General features: G+C 41.7%; 1 protein-coding gene and 1 long non-coding RNA gene across 3 annotated transcripts in view; both read right to left on the bottom strand.

Annotated features, from left to right (window-relative positions):
* LOC112252759 (stromal cell-derived factor 1) overlaps window positions 1–16,354 on the bottom strand; it is a 30,638-nt gene that overhangs the window by 7,132 nt on the left and 7,152 nt on the right. Inside the window, exon 3 of the mRNA XM_024424301.2 lies at window positions 15,310–15,393. Coding sequence (XP_024280069.1) covers window positions 15,310–15,393 — 84 coding nt within the window. The remainder of the gene's footprint in view (window positions 1–15,309; window positions 15,394–16,354) is intronic.
* Window positions 1,960–10,685, bottom strand: LOC112252760. Of its 2 annotated transcripts, none has more exons than XR_002953887.2 (8): window positions 10,132–10,685; window positions 9,805–9,862; window positions 9,142–9,234; window positions 8,933–8,994; window positions 8,661–8,749; window positions 5,917–5,980; window positions 5,650–5,779; window positions 1,960–5,423 (listed from the first exon to the last, which is right to left on the bottom strand). It is a non-coding gene; the product is annotated as an uncharacterized LOC112252760 (long non-coding RNA). The 2 variants fall into 2 exon arrangements; XR_002953886.2 differs by having other exon boundaries at window positions 9,151–9,234.

Raw genomic sequence — 16,354 nt, 5'->3', positions numbered from 1 at the left:
TGCAATATTAGTTTTATTATGTACAGGCTTCCTTCTTTTTACTCTGTTAATTATGATACTATTGTGAAGTAACTACTGTAGTGGTCAAAAATATTTTATATGTATATACATATAGAAATGTCCTTGTTTTTTTAAAGAAAAACTATTTTTTGTCCATTAAAATAACATAACATTTATCAGAAATACAGTGTAGACATTGATAATGTTGTAAATGACTATTATAGCTGGAAAAAGCTGACTTTTTAAATGGAATATCTACATAGGCGTACAGAGGCCCATTATCAGCAACCATCACTCCTGTGTTCCAATGGCAGGTTGTGTTAGCTAATCCAAGTTTATCACTTTAAAAGAGTAATTGATCATTAGTAAACCAAATTGCAATTATGTTAGCACAGATGAAAACTGTTGTGCTCATTTAAGAAGCAATAAAACTGGCCTTCTTTGGACTAGTTAAGTGTCTGGAGCATCAGCATTTGTGGGTTCGATTACAGGCTCAAAATGGCCAGAAACAAAGACTTTCTTCTGAAACTCGTCAGGCTATTCGTGTTCTGAGAAATGAAGGCTATTCCATGCGAGAAATTGCCAAGAAACTGAAGATCTTGTACAACGCTGTGTACTACTCCCTTCACAGAACAGTGCAAACTGGCCCTAACCAGAGTAGAAAAAGAAGTGGGAGGCCCCACAACTGAGCAAGAGGACAAGTACATGAGTGTCTAGTTTGAGAAACAGACGCCTCACAAGTCCTCAACTGGCAGTTCATAAAATAGTACCCGCAAAACACCAGTCTCAATGTCAACAGTGAAGAGGCGACTCCGGGATGCTGGCCTTCTAGGCAGAGTTCCTCTGTCCAGTGTCTGTGTTCTTTTTCCCATCTTAATCTTTTATTTTAATTTGCCACTCTGAAATATGGCATTTTCTTTGCAAATCTGCCTAGAAGGCCAGCATCCCGGAAAGGAAAGTTGCCATTGTTAATTCCAAGTTTCCTCAAGAATGCTACAGGTACTTCCAGGGAGTTTGTAAGCAGTACGTGTCAATGCGGTGGTATGACTCCAAGCCTCATGCTTATCACCTGTGGAAGGCGGGGCTTCCAGCGAGGCACGGATTTCATTGGCCTTGTCAGGCGTGATTGTAGTTCCTTCAACTGAAGTCGCTAGGGTGCGACTCCCCATAGTAATACCAAAGTTGACTTAAGTGAACTACACTACATGACCAAAAGTATGTGGAAATCAACACCTTTGCAGCCTGAATAGAGAATGTTTTATGTACGAACCAGTCCACATGGGATACCAGTTTTAGCCGGATGCATGCATTCCCTTTGAACAGTAAGATGAAATGAGTCAATATCGCCATGGGCTACATTTAGCGTAAATCATGCACTGATATTAGTGCAAGATATGTGCTGAAGTTTGAGGAAGTTTGAATTATGTGGGTGCGTCTCTAGTCAGGATTCCGGTCTTCTCACTAAAACTTCTGTAGCAAAGGTTACCTGTCGGTTGTTTTGCTCTACGACCCTCACAAGCTTCACGGGACTCGTCTGAAGTCGGTACCTCTGATGTGTCAACTTCTGTCTGTAGTGTCCGAACGGTTTGGGCTATAAACTAATCGAAAGCAGATAGTCTCACAAACACGTACATGCTCTACAACACTCACAAGACTCATCTGAAGGTAACCTGGTACCAGTTTTAAAAATGAATGGAAGTGTGGAGGTACTTTAGTGCCAACAAAAAAGCAGATAAATATGGCTAAAAAAAAGTATTATATCTCTCAGATTTAGGACAGACACTTCAAAACATACTTCCTTTCTAAATTGTTTTTATTATTATTATTATTAATATATATATTTGTTTAATTTCTGCATTTTTTATGATTATACAGATAACAGACAGAGCAGGTAGATGGCAGAACACACACGGATCCCCTACCAAATAAAACCCACCCCAACCCCCCCCCCATGCTCAAGTTCTCAAAGAGGGTGTCGAGTAAGGTAGCATTACCAGCGGATTCCGAAGTGTATAACTGTGAGTAAATGTTATGATCTCTAAATGATCAATACATTTGATACCCAGCTCGTCAGTTATCTCAGGTTTGGTTTGATTTGAGGTTCTCTGACGCAGCTGGTGTGCTTGCAATTTCCCTGATTTCTCTCCATGTTCATAATTTTTGTGTCGAGATTTATTAATTTGATTTTCAGCTTTGTCGAGTTGAAAGAAGATCAAACTCTGTCTGAAGTGTCAAATGTTGTTTTTCGTAAATCTACGGATGAATAGTGTGAATATGTCATATCCAAATTCCAAGATTTTATTTGTAGGTTCCCCTAGGCGTTGAACATTGCACTTCCTTAATCCTGCGCTGTACTAAATAATTTGGCCCCTTAGATAAGCCTTCGTTGATTCCCATTCTGCCGTAGGAGACATTCTAGGGGTTTGATTAAGCTCGAGAAATAGCTCAACTGACATGATAGAAAAGCATATAAGGTTTCCACTGATAGCAGTAGTGAGTTAAGCTGTCAAGGGCGATAATTAGAATGTGTATTTGGTAGAAGTAGTTTCATAGTAAGAGGAGAAGGATCCGAAATGACTTGGTAATCACACTCCGTGATAAGTGGCAGAAAAGTATTGTCTAGGAAAAAGTACTCTATACGTGAGAAGGTCTTATGAACTGGTGAGAAAAAATAATACTCCCTAAGCTGTGGGATTGCAGAAACCCCACGCATCAGATATGCCATATGTCTTAAGAAATAGCTGAATTGTGTTTACTGTGTTTGATGATGATGATACCTTAGAAGAGCTACGATCCAGACTGGGCGACAGTACACACATCATATCGCCACCAAGTATTTGGCGGTGTGTGTCCATATCTGTGAAGTATTTGGCGGTGTGTGTCCATATCTGTGAAGTATTCGGTGGTGTGTGTCCATATCTGTGAAGTATTTGGTGGTGTGTGTCCATATCTGTGAAGTATTTGGCGGTGTGTGTCCATATCTGTGAAGTATTTGGCGGTGTGTGTCCATATCTGTGAAGTATTCGGTGGTGTGTGTCCAATACATTTGTGAAGAATGAAATGTTATCCCAATTTGGTGCATAAATGTTAGCCAAGATACCAGGTGTATTATACAGTATTCCTACTAGAATAATGACACGGCCTGCTGAGTCTGACTCTACACTTGACATTTGGAACGGTATTTTTTAACTAATTAAAATGGCTGCTCCTCTAATTTTAGAATGAAAATTTTAATTATATGATTGGCCGATCCACCCTCCTTTAAAACGGCAGTAGTGAAAAGATATCCACACCTAATGTGTTTGTGGTGGGGAACTTTAAACCTATCGGGTAGAGAGCCCCACTGAAATAGTGAAAGATTTAAAACAAGTTGCGCAAAAATAAATAAATAAGAAATACTTATTTACAACCCAAAACTAGGCTGTTTTAAAAGAAAGAATAAAACATTTTATAAATCACATCTTACAGCAATACCACAAAGTTATCAGCAACGTCTTTAATGAAATTACGTGACCTAATAATAGAACTGTGCTTTATCTACCCTGGATACGAGTACCGTCGAGAAAAATAGAAACGAGCAGCTTCATGGTAATAAAATGAAACATTAAAACAAAAGGACAATTAGCTCACCAGAACTAAGGCACTAACGTTGCCTAATAATAACAATATCAACTGACACCACTGGCAACACTATACAGTATCTACAAAAGAGAGACTGAGTCTGCAGAGGTAAACACATCCGTCCATTACCCTAATTGCCAAATAGGTGAACATTCAGCCATTTGCTTCATCTGACCACGGTAGAATGTTCTCCTTTAGGACGGCCATAGCCTTCGATGCCAGTGTATGTTACACAGAGCCGGGTAGGAAAAGTAAAAGTAAAATAAAAGTTGGGCAAAGTAACGCACGTCATTCAAAGGCTGCGTTTTCTAGTTCTTTAGCGGGTCAAAGCACAAAGAAACTATTAAATAAATACAATTGGCCTACTCCATGGGTTTGTCACTAGCGCCCCCCCCAAAACATACTTTTGACTTTACAATCTGTTTTACCATGTATGAATATTGAACGTGTTTCTATGGGCTAATGGCAGTTAGAACAAATTCATTGTTTTATCAAATAATCCCCCTACACAGGAAGAGAACATAAAATACTATTACTAGAGAGGCTGAAAGCTTGAAGCTGATTGGGTTACATTTACTCAGCTCTCCTCCAATTTGAGGGCAGAGGAACACAGGAAACAGGAAATAGCAGGGTGGCTTAGGTCACAAGGATAGCTGAATAAGAGGGTAATGTCTGGAAAGTACCTGGAAAAAAACAATGAAATAAGATGGCAACAACCAGGCATGAACACCAATTATCCATTAATATTTTGTTTGTAGCTGCTAAGTACTGATATAAAGAGTGATGAATTATCCTGGTTGTTATGTAGGAACATAAAGAACTATCAATAATAGAGGGTATACTTATTAAGAATGTACTTGGAACTTTCACTTATGCTTTATGTGGACCATCCTAAAAACGTCCCTTTTAGGTCTTTGCTTGTAGCTGCCTTTTGTCTTGTTTCCGATTACTTTCCTATCATTATACAGTTATTTCAGCACTGTACTTAAGTACATATTATGTACCTTATTTGTTACTTCATGCGTAGGCGTAGTTTCACCAGATTGTTTCAGTGTACCTATGGGGCCAAGACACTGTATTATAAAGCAACGCTCTGTTCCCCTGTAAATTACTATTAGATTCCTTACTACTTTCATCAGTTTGTGTGCCTTACTGTTTCTTCCTGGATAGTTTCCCCATAGTATCAGTGTACCTGCGGGGCCTTGAGACTGTATTCTAAAGCAATGCCCTGTTCCCGTTACCGTGTAAATTACTATGACCATTGTTTCAGTGTAGCTTACTTTCTGTACAGTTTCCCCATAGTTTCAGTGTACCTATGGGGTCTTGACACTGTATTCTAAAGCAATGCTCTGTTTCCCTGTTATTGTGTAAATTACTATTACTTTTTTATTTAAATGACTAGCAAATAGTTTCTACATAGCACAAGAAACACCAATAATCTACCCTGATAGTATAGGGTGCACGTATTTATTTTGCTTCGTGTAGCATACAATAAGTCATCAGTCCTCATAGCAAGAAAATAGCATTACCATAGAACTAAATGTGGCAATTTTTTTAATGAAACCAACAACTTTTTTGTTGGCTGTCTATGGCACTCCAAGACTGCCAGACTGTGGTTGGCGTTTCGGGCAGCGTCCAGTTTGTCCTTGTAGTTCTTGCTGATGTGAGGCCTCAGCATTTTTCTCTACTGTGTGGTGGAAGGAGGCAGAGAAAATTGGTTTGCTAGACAGGTTGAATTTACCACTCTGGGTCCTATGCTGGGCCATAGACTTCACCAGGGCTTCTACGAAGTACCATGAGTACTGCAACAAATAGGGACGACACACTTTACACATGAACTTAAACACACACACTCACATAAGGAACAAAGGCAGCAGTGATTTACTGTAATCAAATCAAGTTGATCAAATCAAAATGTTATTGGTCACATACACATATTTAGCAGATGATATTGCGGGTGTAGCGAAATGCTTGTAATCTGCATAATCAAAAATAATACTAGAAAGAAAGTAAAACAGAGTTCCTTACGCAGTTTGTTGCTGGTGAGGAAGTAAGTGGAGGGGTTGAGGTTGGCTGTCATGGCTTTAGCCAGCTCCTCATGGACACTCTGAGGGTTAGGGACCCCACTGGCTGAGTTCGGCTCTGGCTTGAACACAAACTGGAGAGAGACACCAGGGGCAGAGAGAGCCACGGTCACTTAAAAGCTCTCAATGATAAATATGAGATCAGCACGAGTGATGAGGTGGTATATGTCTATAGGTGTACGGCTAGTTTAGTGTAGAGATTGTACTGTACCTTCACATAGGACCTGAAGTGATGTTCCAGTCCCTACTCGTGAGCTACAATATGAACCATCACTCTGGAAACAGAGGAACAGCCAGTATTAATCTTAGCTTTCAACCTATTTAAAATATCAAGAAAAGTGTACAGTATTATATAGAGCCATTATTGCATGGAACTCTCTTCCATCTCATATTGCTCAAGTGAACAGCAAATCTGGTTTATAAAAAAAAAACAGATAAAGGAACACCTCACGGCACAGTGCCTCTCCCCTATTTAATCGAGATATTGTGTGTATGTATTGATATGTAGGCTACGTGTGCTGTTTTTACATTTATGTGCTGTATTTCTATCCTTGAGCTGTTTTTGTCTGTTAATGCTCTGTGATATGTCATGTTTCATGTTTTGTGTGGACCCCAGGAAGAGTAGATGCTGCTTTCACAACAGTTAATGGGGATCCTAATAAAATACAAAACATTTTTGTTGCTGTGTTGTTATAATTGCCAATGCCACTGTGTGCAGAATGCTTACTGGCATTTGAATATAGCACGGAAAGAAGAGATCCGGACACAATGTGGATACGGTAAATGTAGGTGTCGACACATAATGTGTTTGAAATTCCATGATCAGAACTACATGATCAGAATACAAAAACTGCATTAACTGTCAAGTCATGAAATGCTTTGAAAGGCTGGTCATGGCTGACACAACAGTGGTAGGCCTGATCACCGACAACGATGAGACAGCCTATAGGAAGGAGGTCAGAGAGCTTAACGTGGGGTGCAAGAACAACAACTGCTCCCTCAACATAATCAAGACAAAGGAGATGATTGTGGACTACAGGAAAAGGAGGACCGAGCACACCCCCATTCTCATCAACGGGGCTGTAGTGGAACAGGTTGAGAGCTTCAAGTTCCTTGGCGTCCACATCACCAACAAACTATCATTGTCCAAGCACACCAAGACAGTTGTGAAGAGGGCACAACAAAACCTATTCCCCATCAGGAGACAGAAAATATTTGGCATAGGGCCTCAGATCCTCAAAAGGTTTTACAATTGCACCATCGAGAGCATCCTGACGGGTTGCATCACTACCTGGTATGGCAACTGCTCGGCCTCCGACCTCAAGGTACTCCAGAGGGTAGAGCGCATGGCCCAGTACATCACCTGGGCCAAGCTTCCTGCCATCCAGGACCTCTACACCAGGCGGTGTCAGAGGAAGGCCCTAAGAATTGTCAAAGACTCCAGCCACCCTAGTCATAGACTGTTCTCCCTGCTACCGCACGGCAATCGGTACTGGAGCACCAAGTCTAGATCCAAGAGGCTTCTAGACAGCCCCCAAACCATAAGACTCCTGAACATCTAATCAAATGGCTACCCAGACTAATTGCATTGCCCCCCCCCAAGCTGCCGCTCCTTTCTGTTATTATCTATGCATAGTCACTTTAATAACTCCACCTACATCTACATATTACCTCGACACCAGTGCCTCTGTACATTGACCGGTACCCCCTGTATATGGCCCCGCTATTGTTATTTACTGCTGCTCTTTAACTATTTGTTATTTATATCTCTTACCCTTTTTTGGGGGGGTATTTTCTTAAAACTGCATTGTTGGTTGTTAAATGTTCAACCAGAGGGAAAACAACTCTGGACCACCTTTACTCCACACACAGAGATGCATACAAAGCTTTCCCTCGCCCTCTATTTGGCAAATCTGACCATAATTCTATCCTCCTGATTCCAACTTATAAGCAAAAATTAAAGCAGGAAGCACCAGTGACTCGATCAATAAAAAAGTGGTCAGATGAAACAGATGCTAAACTACAGGACTGTTTTGCTAGCACAGACTGGAATATATTCCGGGATTCCTCCAATGGCATTGAGGAGTACACCACATCAGTCATTGGCTTCATCAATAAGTGCATCAATGACGTTGTCCCCACAGTGACGTAATACCCCAACCAGAAGCCATGGATTACAGGCAGGCCTGATCACCGACCACGACGAGACAGTCTATAGGGAGGTCAGAGACCTGGCTGTGTTGTGTCAGGACAACAACCTCTCCCTCAACGTAACCAAGACTAAGGAGATGATTGTGGACTACAGGAAAAAGAGGACCAAGCACGCCCCCATTCTCATCGACGGGGCTGCAGTGGCGCAGGTTGAGAGCTTGAAGTTCCTTGGTGTCCACATCACCCACAAACTAACATGGTCCAAGCACACCAAGACAGTCGTGAAGACTACAGCCACCCTAGTCATAGGCTGGTCACTCTGCTACCGCACGGGAAGCGGTACCGGAACGCCAAGTCTAGGTCCAAGAGGCTTCTAAACAGCTTCTACCCCATGACATAAGACTCCTGAACATCTAATCAAATTGCTACCCAGACTATTTGCATTGCCCTCCCTCTTTTACACCGCTGCTACTCTCTGTTGTTATCATCGATGCATAGTCACTTTAATAACTCTACCTACATGTACATATTACCTCGACTAACCGGTACCCCCCGCACATTGACTCTGTACAGGTGCCCCGCTGTATATAGTCTCGCTATTGTTATTTTACTGCTGCTCTTTAATTACTCTTTACTTTTATTTCTTCTTATTATTATTATTATTACTTATTTTTTTACTGCATTGTTGGTTAGGGGCTTGTAGTAAGTAAACATTTCACCTGTTGTATTCGGCGCATGTGACAAATACAATTTGATTTGATTTGTCACAGACACACCCTTACTGATTTGGTGAGTAGTACAGACCTGTGTGTGGACACTCAGTAGGGACCAGGTGAGTTGACACCTAATAATGGCTTCCCTCCACCAACCCATTTAATCACTGGACCAGAATGCTGAAAAAAAAACATAGTATCTAAAGAACAAGGAAAACAGCTAAATCTTTATTGAGGCTGAGTAGAGACCAATACTGGTCGGGGGCAATGGGTTACATGGATGACATTTAAATGTGAATCACTCAGAATTCTATTATATTCCCTTCCCTTCTCTGTCCTACCCTTCCCCTCTCCTACCCTTACCTTGATGATGCCCTCGTGGATGCTGAGATATCCAGGCGGCAGGTTGGAAGCACAGTCTTAATCTGGGGGGGGTAATACACTGTTATAATATAAGAGATTCATATGTTTTAATAATACTCACTATGATTCTATTCGTGTGCAACACATTCTTCATACAGTAATGATACAGTAAAGACCCAATCATTGAATACCGAGTGCTTTGTCCATACATAAAGTACCTCTTCATAGACCTTTGCTGGTGATGTAAGACTGCAGCGAAGGCCTGCCTGGTGAAGAGGTCCACCTGGTCACCTGTAGATAGACTGGAACCATGACATAGAGACGACAGGGTTAATATAGATACACTGGAACAGAGACAGAGAATGGGGTCGTGTTCATGTACATATAGAAAAGGGGACAGTGTTTGCAGAGAGCAGCCAAACCCTTGTCAGGCTACCTGACCTGTCTCAGCTGGGGCTTGTTACCCTGACTTGTTAACCCCTAATTTCATACTTCAAAACATATTCTTCATAACAATGCCTTACGTTAGGTAGCCTATATAGCTTACAACCTGGTTTACCATTTATTCTTTAGATTATTTTGAACCATGGTCATAACATAGCCTGTGCGTCAATTGATCATTTGTACAGATCAAAGTCTTAACAGTATGATTACAATTAGCCTTTTATTTAACTTGTAACATTGCCTTTAACCCCAATGGTGGAACACGAGACAGAGGGAGGAAACAGAGACGGCATGCATGATCATTGACTAGAAAACAGCACATAAATCAAACAACGCACAACAAATGATTTGGCTAGCTAGCAAGTAAGCAGAGCACAGCTAAAAGCATTTCTTGCTTATTTTTATCAGATAATGTTCCAATTTCTTACCCTCACACCAGTCGGGAAAGAGTGTTTTGCCCTGCCAATACATTGTCCTCTTTCGTCCCTGAATGAAAACAGTTTGAAAAATATGATTTGTCATCAGCTGCCTAGCAAGATCACCAATTCAGGATTTTAAAACTGTGCATTCCTATATTATTGACACATTCCTGAATATACAATTAGTTGTTCATAGCGTAAAAATGACAAGATCACCTGGTAGCTAGCTTGGCAAGAGACCTGACTCTGCGTTATGTCCTAATGATTGAATTTAACCATCATATGAAAGATTAACATTTTAATGTAATTTGTTGAATAAATAAACATAATACTCACATTTCACAATGTTTATTCTTCTCAAAACATTTCTTCTTCTTCTATGGTATATGGTGATCGCACAATTTAATGTGCATCCCATCAACTACCGTGCGGGATGGAAACAGGATTCCTAAAAATGGAACAAACTAGCAAAAAACTAGCAAACTCCGAAAATTAATAAATAAACTAAACTAAACTGTCCGTCTGCACACACTTGAAACATTGCCAAATCCTTTACAATTCTTACACTGCAATGGTTTGGGGATGAAAGCTCTTACAGTGTATCTTACAAAACTAAGCTTCACATACGTGGGCCGGCAGACCTTTTTCTTATTTCTCCATTCACCCTGCGGGTCTGACGGCGGGCACCAACCACACTAGGAATTCTCTTCAGGTATTGAACCTGAACATCCGTCGTTACCCCTTACATTACTCCTTTGATGGGTGATCTACTCCGAAGTTTAAAACACAAAACTTCTATTGTCCGGATGTTATATATATATTTTACTTTTTACCCCTTTTTCTCCCCAATTTCGTGATATCCAATTGCTAGTGACAGTCTTGTCCCATCGCTGAAACTCCCGTACGGACTTGGGAGAGGCGAAAGTCGAGAGCCATGCGTCCTCCGAAACATAGCCCTGCCAAGCCACACTGCTTCTTGACACACTGCTCACTTAACCCGGAAGCCAGTCGCACCAATGTGTCGAAGGAAACACCGTACAACTGGCGACTGAAGTCAGCGTGCATGCTTCCGGCCCGCCACAGAAGTCTCTAAAGCAGTGGAACAAGGACAACCCGGCTGGCCGGCCAAACCCTCCCCTAACCCGGACGACGCTGGGCCAATTGCGCGCCGCCTCATGGGTCTCCCGGTCGCAGCTGGCTGCGGCACAGAACCAGGGTGTGTAGTGACGCCTCTAGCACTGCGATGCAGTGCTTTAGACCGCTGCGCCACTCAGGAGGCCCTGTTCAGATTATTTTAAGGCTCACTGCAATCTCTGTTCTTCATAAATACAATTCATCCAAATTAAACAATTCCAGATCACTCTGACAAACTCCACTTTTCCCAGTGCATACTTCACCATTTTCGACACCTCAAACGGGTCTCCCACATATGCACCCTTACTCAACAAAAGCATCCCAACAAGAAGCGATTCCTTATCATTCACACACATATCCTCCACTCCAATTTTAGAGTCCATTCAGAACATTCGTCTTCACCAACTTTATTTGATTAAATATGAAACTATTTGTGAAAAGATTAAATGTGATTTTGTGGCAACATGATGGAACCGCCCTCCAAGGCGAGTGCTTAAAAGGACTTGCTGAAGAATTAACATACAGACCAGAAAGCATGGAGCGGTGGCTACACGTTGAAATGGTTAAAAATTACATTATTGCAGCGCGGGCTGAAAACGTTGAAATGGTTGCAATTTAAATATAGACCAGCGTGACCAACAGCGTGAGCTGAACGTTACGAAATGTTTAGAAACTCTCCACGCGAGTGAAGAAGATAAAGACTACATCGGAACATTCAGTCTGCAGCTGTTTAAGTACTGTTAGTCTAGTAAACTCGACCCAAAGACCACCGCGTGTGTATATCTGAAGGATCCAGTCTAACGAACACTCAGAGACAAAGAAAGCCTACTACAACTACAAAAGACATTGTTACCTCTGGTGGACAAACCAGAGACTTCTGTCGAACGACTCCCCATAGACGGACCGGGCGATGTCAACAGAGAGCAACGTCAAAAACATACAAGCATAAATATAGACATTGCAATTATTTTCGAATGAGCAGTCATTCATGTGAAATGTATTCACATTCCCATGAGCATATTTTTCCAACTCTCTGTCTCTCCCACTCTTTCTGTCCCCACCCCTTTCACGGTGTAACAAGCCATCATATCGAGTTAGTCCACTAGGGACTTTTCATTGCATTATGTTAGAAATCAATTCAACTATTATACTGTTTGTGTATGTCTGTGATTATTTAGTTAGTAAATAAATAATTCAACCAATTTGTGCATCTCTGAATCACTATTTAGACTCGGGTTCCTGCAGATATCCAAGAATTTTACAATGTTAGAATGAGACTGATATGAGGAAATAATGATTAATGGATGACTGGTATGATAATGATATATTCTAATATATTCTTGAGTTAATCCGGGAAACAGTAACTCATAAAACAAACTTTTTCCATGGTGCCCCAAGTTACTAATGAGGTCATTGTTACATGATTCATTTTATAATGTATTAATTCAACACAGTTAATTGATTTGATAAAATAGCCATCAACACATTAATGGTAGTCATGTCATGACACTATCATGGTCCATACACACCAAGACAGTGAAGAGGGCACGACAATGCCTATTCCCCCTCAGGAGACTGAAAATGATTTGGCATGGGTCCTCAGATCCTCAAAACGCTCTACAGCTGCACCATCGAGAGCATCCTGACCGGTTGCATGGTATGGCAACTGCTCGGCAGCAGACCACAAGGCGCTACAGAGGGTACATCACCGGGACCAAGCTTCCTGCCATCCAGGACCTCTATACCAGGAGGTGTCAAAAGAAGTCCCTAAAAATTGTCAAAGACTCCAGCCACCCTAGTTATAGACTGTTCTCTCTGCTGCCGCATGGCAAGCACTACCGGAGCGCCAAGTCTAGCTCCAAAAGGTTCCTTAACAGCTTCTACCCCCAAAACATAAGACTGCTGAAAAGTTAAACAAATGGTTTCCTGGACTATTAGCATTGACCTAGACGTTTTATATTCTACTGCTACTCATTGTTTATTATCTATGCATTGTACATTTTCCCCTACCTACAGTGCATTTGGAAAGTATTCATGTATTCAATGTAGACTTTTTCTACATTTTGTTACATTTCAGTCTGATTCTAAAATAGATATTTTTATTTTATTTCCCCCTCATCAATCTACACACAACACCCCATAATTAGAAAGTTAAAACAGGTTTTTCTAAATGTTGGAACAGAAATACCTTATTTACAAAGTATTCAGACCCTTTGCTATGAGACTCGAAATTGAGCCCAGGTGCATCCTGTTTCCACTGATCATCCTTGAGATGTTTCTACAACTTGAGTCCACCTGTGGTAAACTCAAATGATTGGGCATGATTTGGAAAGGCACACACCTGTCTATTTAAGGTCCCACAGTTGACAGTGCATGTCAGAGCAAAAACCAAGCCATGAGGACGAAGGACTTGTCAGTAGAGCGCCGAGATAAGATTGTGTCGAGATCTGGGGAAGGGTACCAAAAAATGTCTGCATCCTTGAAGGTCCCCAGGAACACAGAGGCCTCCATCAATCTTAAATGTAAGAAGTTTGGAACCACCAAAACTCTTCCTAGAGCTGGCCTGACTGAGCAATCGGGCGAGAAGGGCCTTGGTCAGGGAGTTGACCAAGAACCCAATGGTCACTCTGACAGAGCTCCAGAGTTCCTCTGTGGAGATGGGAGAACCTTCCAGAAGGACAACCATCTCTGCAGTACTCTGCCAATCGGGCTTTTATGGTAGAGTGGCCAGACGGAAGCCACTCCTCAGTAAAAGGAACATGAGAGCCCGCTTGGAGTTTGCCAAAAGGCACCTCAAGGACTCAGACCATGAGAAACAAGATTCTCTGGTCTGATGAAACCAATATTTAACTTTTTGGCCTGAATGGCAAGCATCACATCTGAAGGAAACCTAGCACCATCCCTATGGTAAAGCATGATGGTGGCAGCATCATGCTGTGAGGATGTTTTTTAGCGGCATGGACTGGGAGACTAATCAGGATCGAGGGAAAGATGAAAGGAGCAAAGAACAGAGAGATCCTTGATGAAATCCTGCTCCAGATCTCCCAGGACCTCAGACTGGGGTGAAGGTTCACCTTCCAACAGGACAATGACCATAAGCACACAGCCAAGACTACGCAGGAGTGGCTTCGGGACAAGTCTCTGAATGTCCTTGAGTGGCCCAGCCAGAGCCCGGACATGAACCCGACAGAACATCTCTGGAGAGACCTGAAAATACCTGTGCAGCGACGCTCCCCATCCAACCTGACAGAGCTTGAGAGACTCTGCAGAGAAGAACGGGAGAAACTGCCCAAATACAGGTTTGCCAAGCTTGTAGCGTCATACCCAAGAAGACTCGAGGCTATAATTCCAGCCAAAGGTGCTTCAACAAAGTACTGAGTAAAGGGTCTGAATACTTATGTAAATAAGTTATTTACAGTGTTTTTTTATACATTTCTAAAAATCTGTCTAAAAATCTGTTTTGCTTTGTCATTATGGGCTATTGTGTGTAGACTCATGAGGGGAGAAAAAATATTTAATACATTTTAGAATAATAACAAAATGTGGAAAAAGACAAGGGGTCTGAATACTTTCCGAATGCACTGTACATGTACATGTTGCCTCAATTACCTTGACTAGCCTGTACCCCCGCACATTGACTCGGTACCGGTACCCCCTGGATATATCCTCGTTATTGTTATTTGTTGTGGAACTTTTTAATTTTTTTCACTTTAGTTTATTTAGTTAATATTTTCTTAACTCTTATTTCTCTTAACTGGATGACATGTAAGTTAACGACTTGTAAGTTAGCATTTCACAGTAAGGTCTACACTTGTTGTATTGTGCGCATGTGACAAATACAAATGGATTCATCACTCTTTATATCAATATTTAGCAGCAACAAACTAACTTTTAATGAGTAATTACCACGTTCTTACCTGGTTGTTTCTGACTTACGTCGCTGTTGTTTCCTGGTACTTTCCGGACGTTAAACTCTTATTTCAGCACTGTATACTAAAGTGCTACTCATAAATGTTATGTTGCATCTGTGTTCAGGCTATCCTGAATATGCCCAGTCAATCTGATTTAGTTAAATAAAAATATATCACTTTTTTTGTAGCGCTATCCAGGCTTATTCTTATCATTTAATTTCTGTACGCATAACCTTGACTTTCTCCTAAATCATGCCTATGAATGTCACTGGCAGACGTGTATGAAATTATGCACACATGCAGATCAAGTTCAGATTTGGCCCTGAGCGTGTACTACTTTACTACTGTACTGTATGTCCTGTTGAAGTGGAGAATAGAGAAAATGTCATTTTCTGAGGAGAATGATACCATGTTTCTGTGTAGACATGAATGTGTTTTAGGTTGTAGATTCTCTTAAAGGGTCCCTTACTTGTTGAGGGCATTCTTCAGGTACTGCTGCAGCCACTTGGTCTCGGGGTTGATACACACCTCCTTGTGGTTCTTCAGCTTGGCACTGCAAAGAGAAAATAGAGGGATAAGATTAATTGAGAAAGAAGAAAGAATGAGATTGATAGCTTCTGGTGCCCTGTTCCATTCCAGCACACTGGAATACCTAATTAATCACGCACATGCACACACACACACAAATACACAAACACACACACACACACAACACACACACACACACACACACACACACACACACACACACACACACACACACACACACACACACACACACACACACACACACACACACACACACACACAGATCTCATAATGTTGAGCAGTATCAGACCCTATCAGTTAGGAGTAAGAGGAAAGACAGGCCAATTATTTAGAGCTGCTATTAATGTTTTCCTGTTGAAAACAAAACTGCATCCAATTCCCAACCCCCCACACACACTATTTTTCATGATACGCTTCCTATGGATGTGTCTAATTATGTGTGCATGGCTTACAGAATAGACAATGAGAAGGCTATCAGAAGTGTGTGTGTGTCTGTGTGTGCGCCCCTCAGGGGCTCCGTTCACTGGCCGTCAGCTCCATGGGATTGATGGTGTGGAATGTCCAAAAAAGAAGGAGAGACCTGTCACCACTTTTAAAGGTCCTGGGAGTGTGTGTGTGTGTGTGTGTGTGTGTGTGTGTGTGTGTGTGTGTGTGTGTGTGTGTGTGTGTGTGTGTGTGTGTGTGTGTGAGAGAGAGAGAGCGATTGAGTGTGTATGCGTGTGTGTGTGGAAGAGAGAGCGAGAGAGTGTGTGTGTGTGTGTGTGTGTGAGAGAGAGAAGACAGAGCGAGAGTGTGTGTGTGAGAGAGTGTGTGTGTGCATTTGTGTGTGTGTGCGTGTGTGTGTGTGCGCCTCAGGAGCTCCTTTCACTGGCTGTCAGCTCCATGAGATTGATGGTGTGAAATGTCCGACCAGAAGGAGAGACCTGTCACCCCTTTTAGTGCATGATCTTGCCTATAACCGGTGC

The sequence above is a fragment of the Oncorhynchus tshawytscha genome, linkage group LG06 (assembly GCF_018296145.1).
Source record: "Oncorhynchus tshawytscha isolate Ot180627B linkage group LG06, Otsh_v2.0, whole genome shotgun sequence".
NCBI lineage: Eukaryota > Metazoa > Chordata > Actinopteri > Salmoniformes > Salmonidae > Oncorhynchus > Oncorhynchus tshawytscha.
Note: the sequence above shows the minus strand (reverse complement) of the source record. Positions and strands in the feature narration are given on the sequence as shown.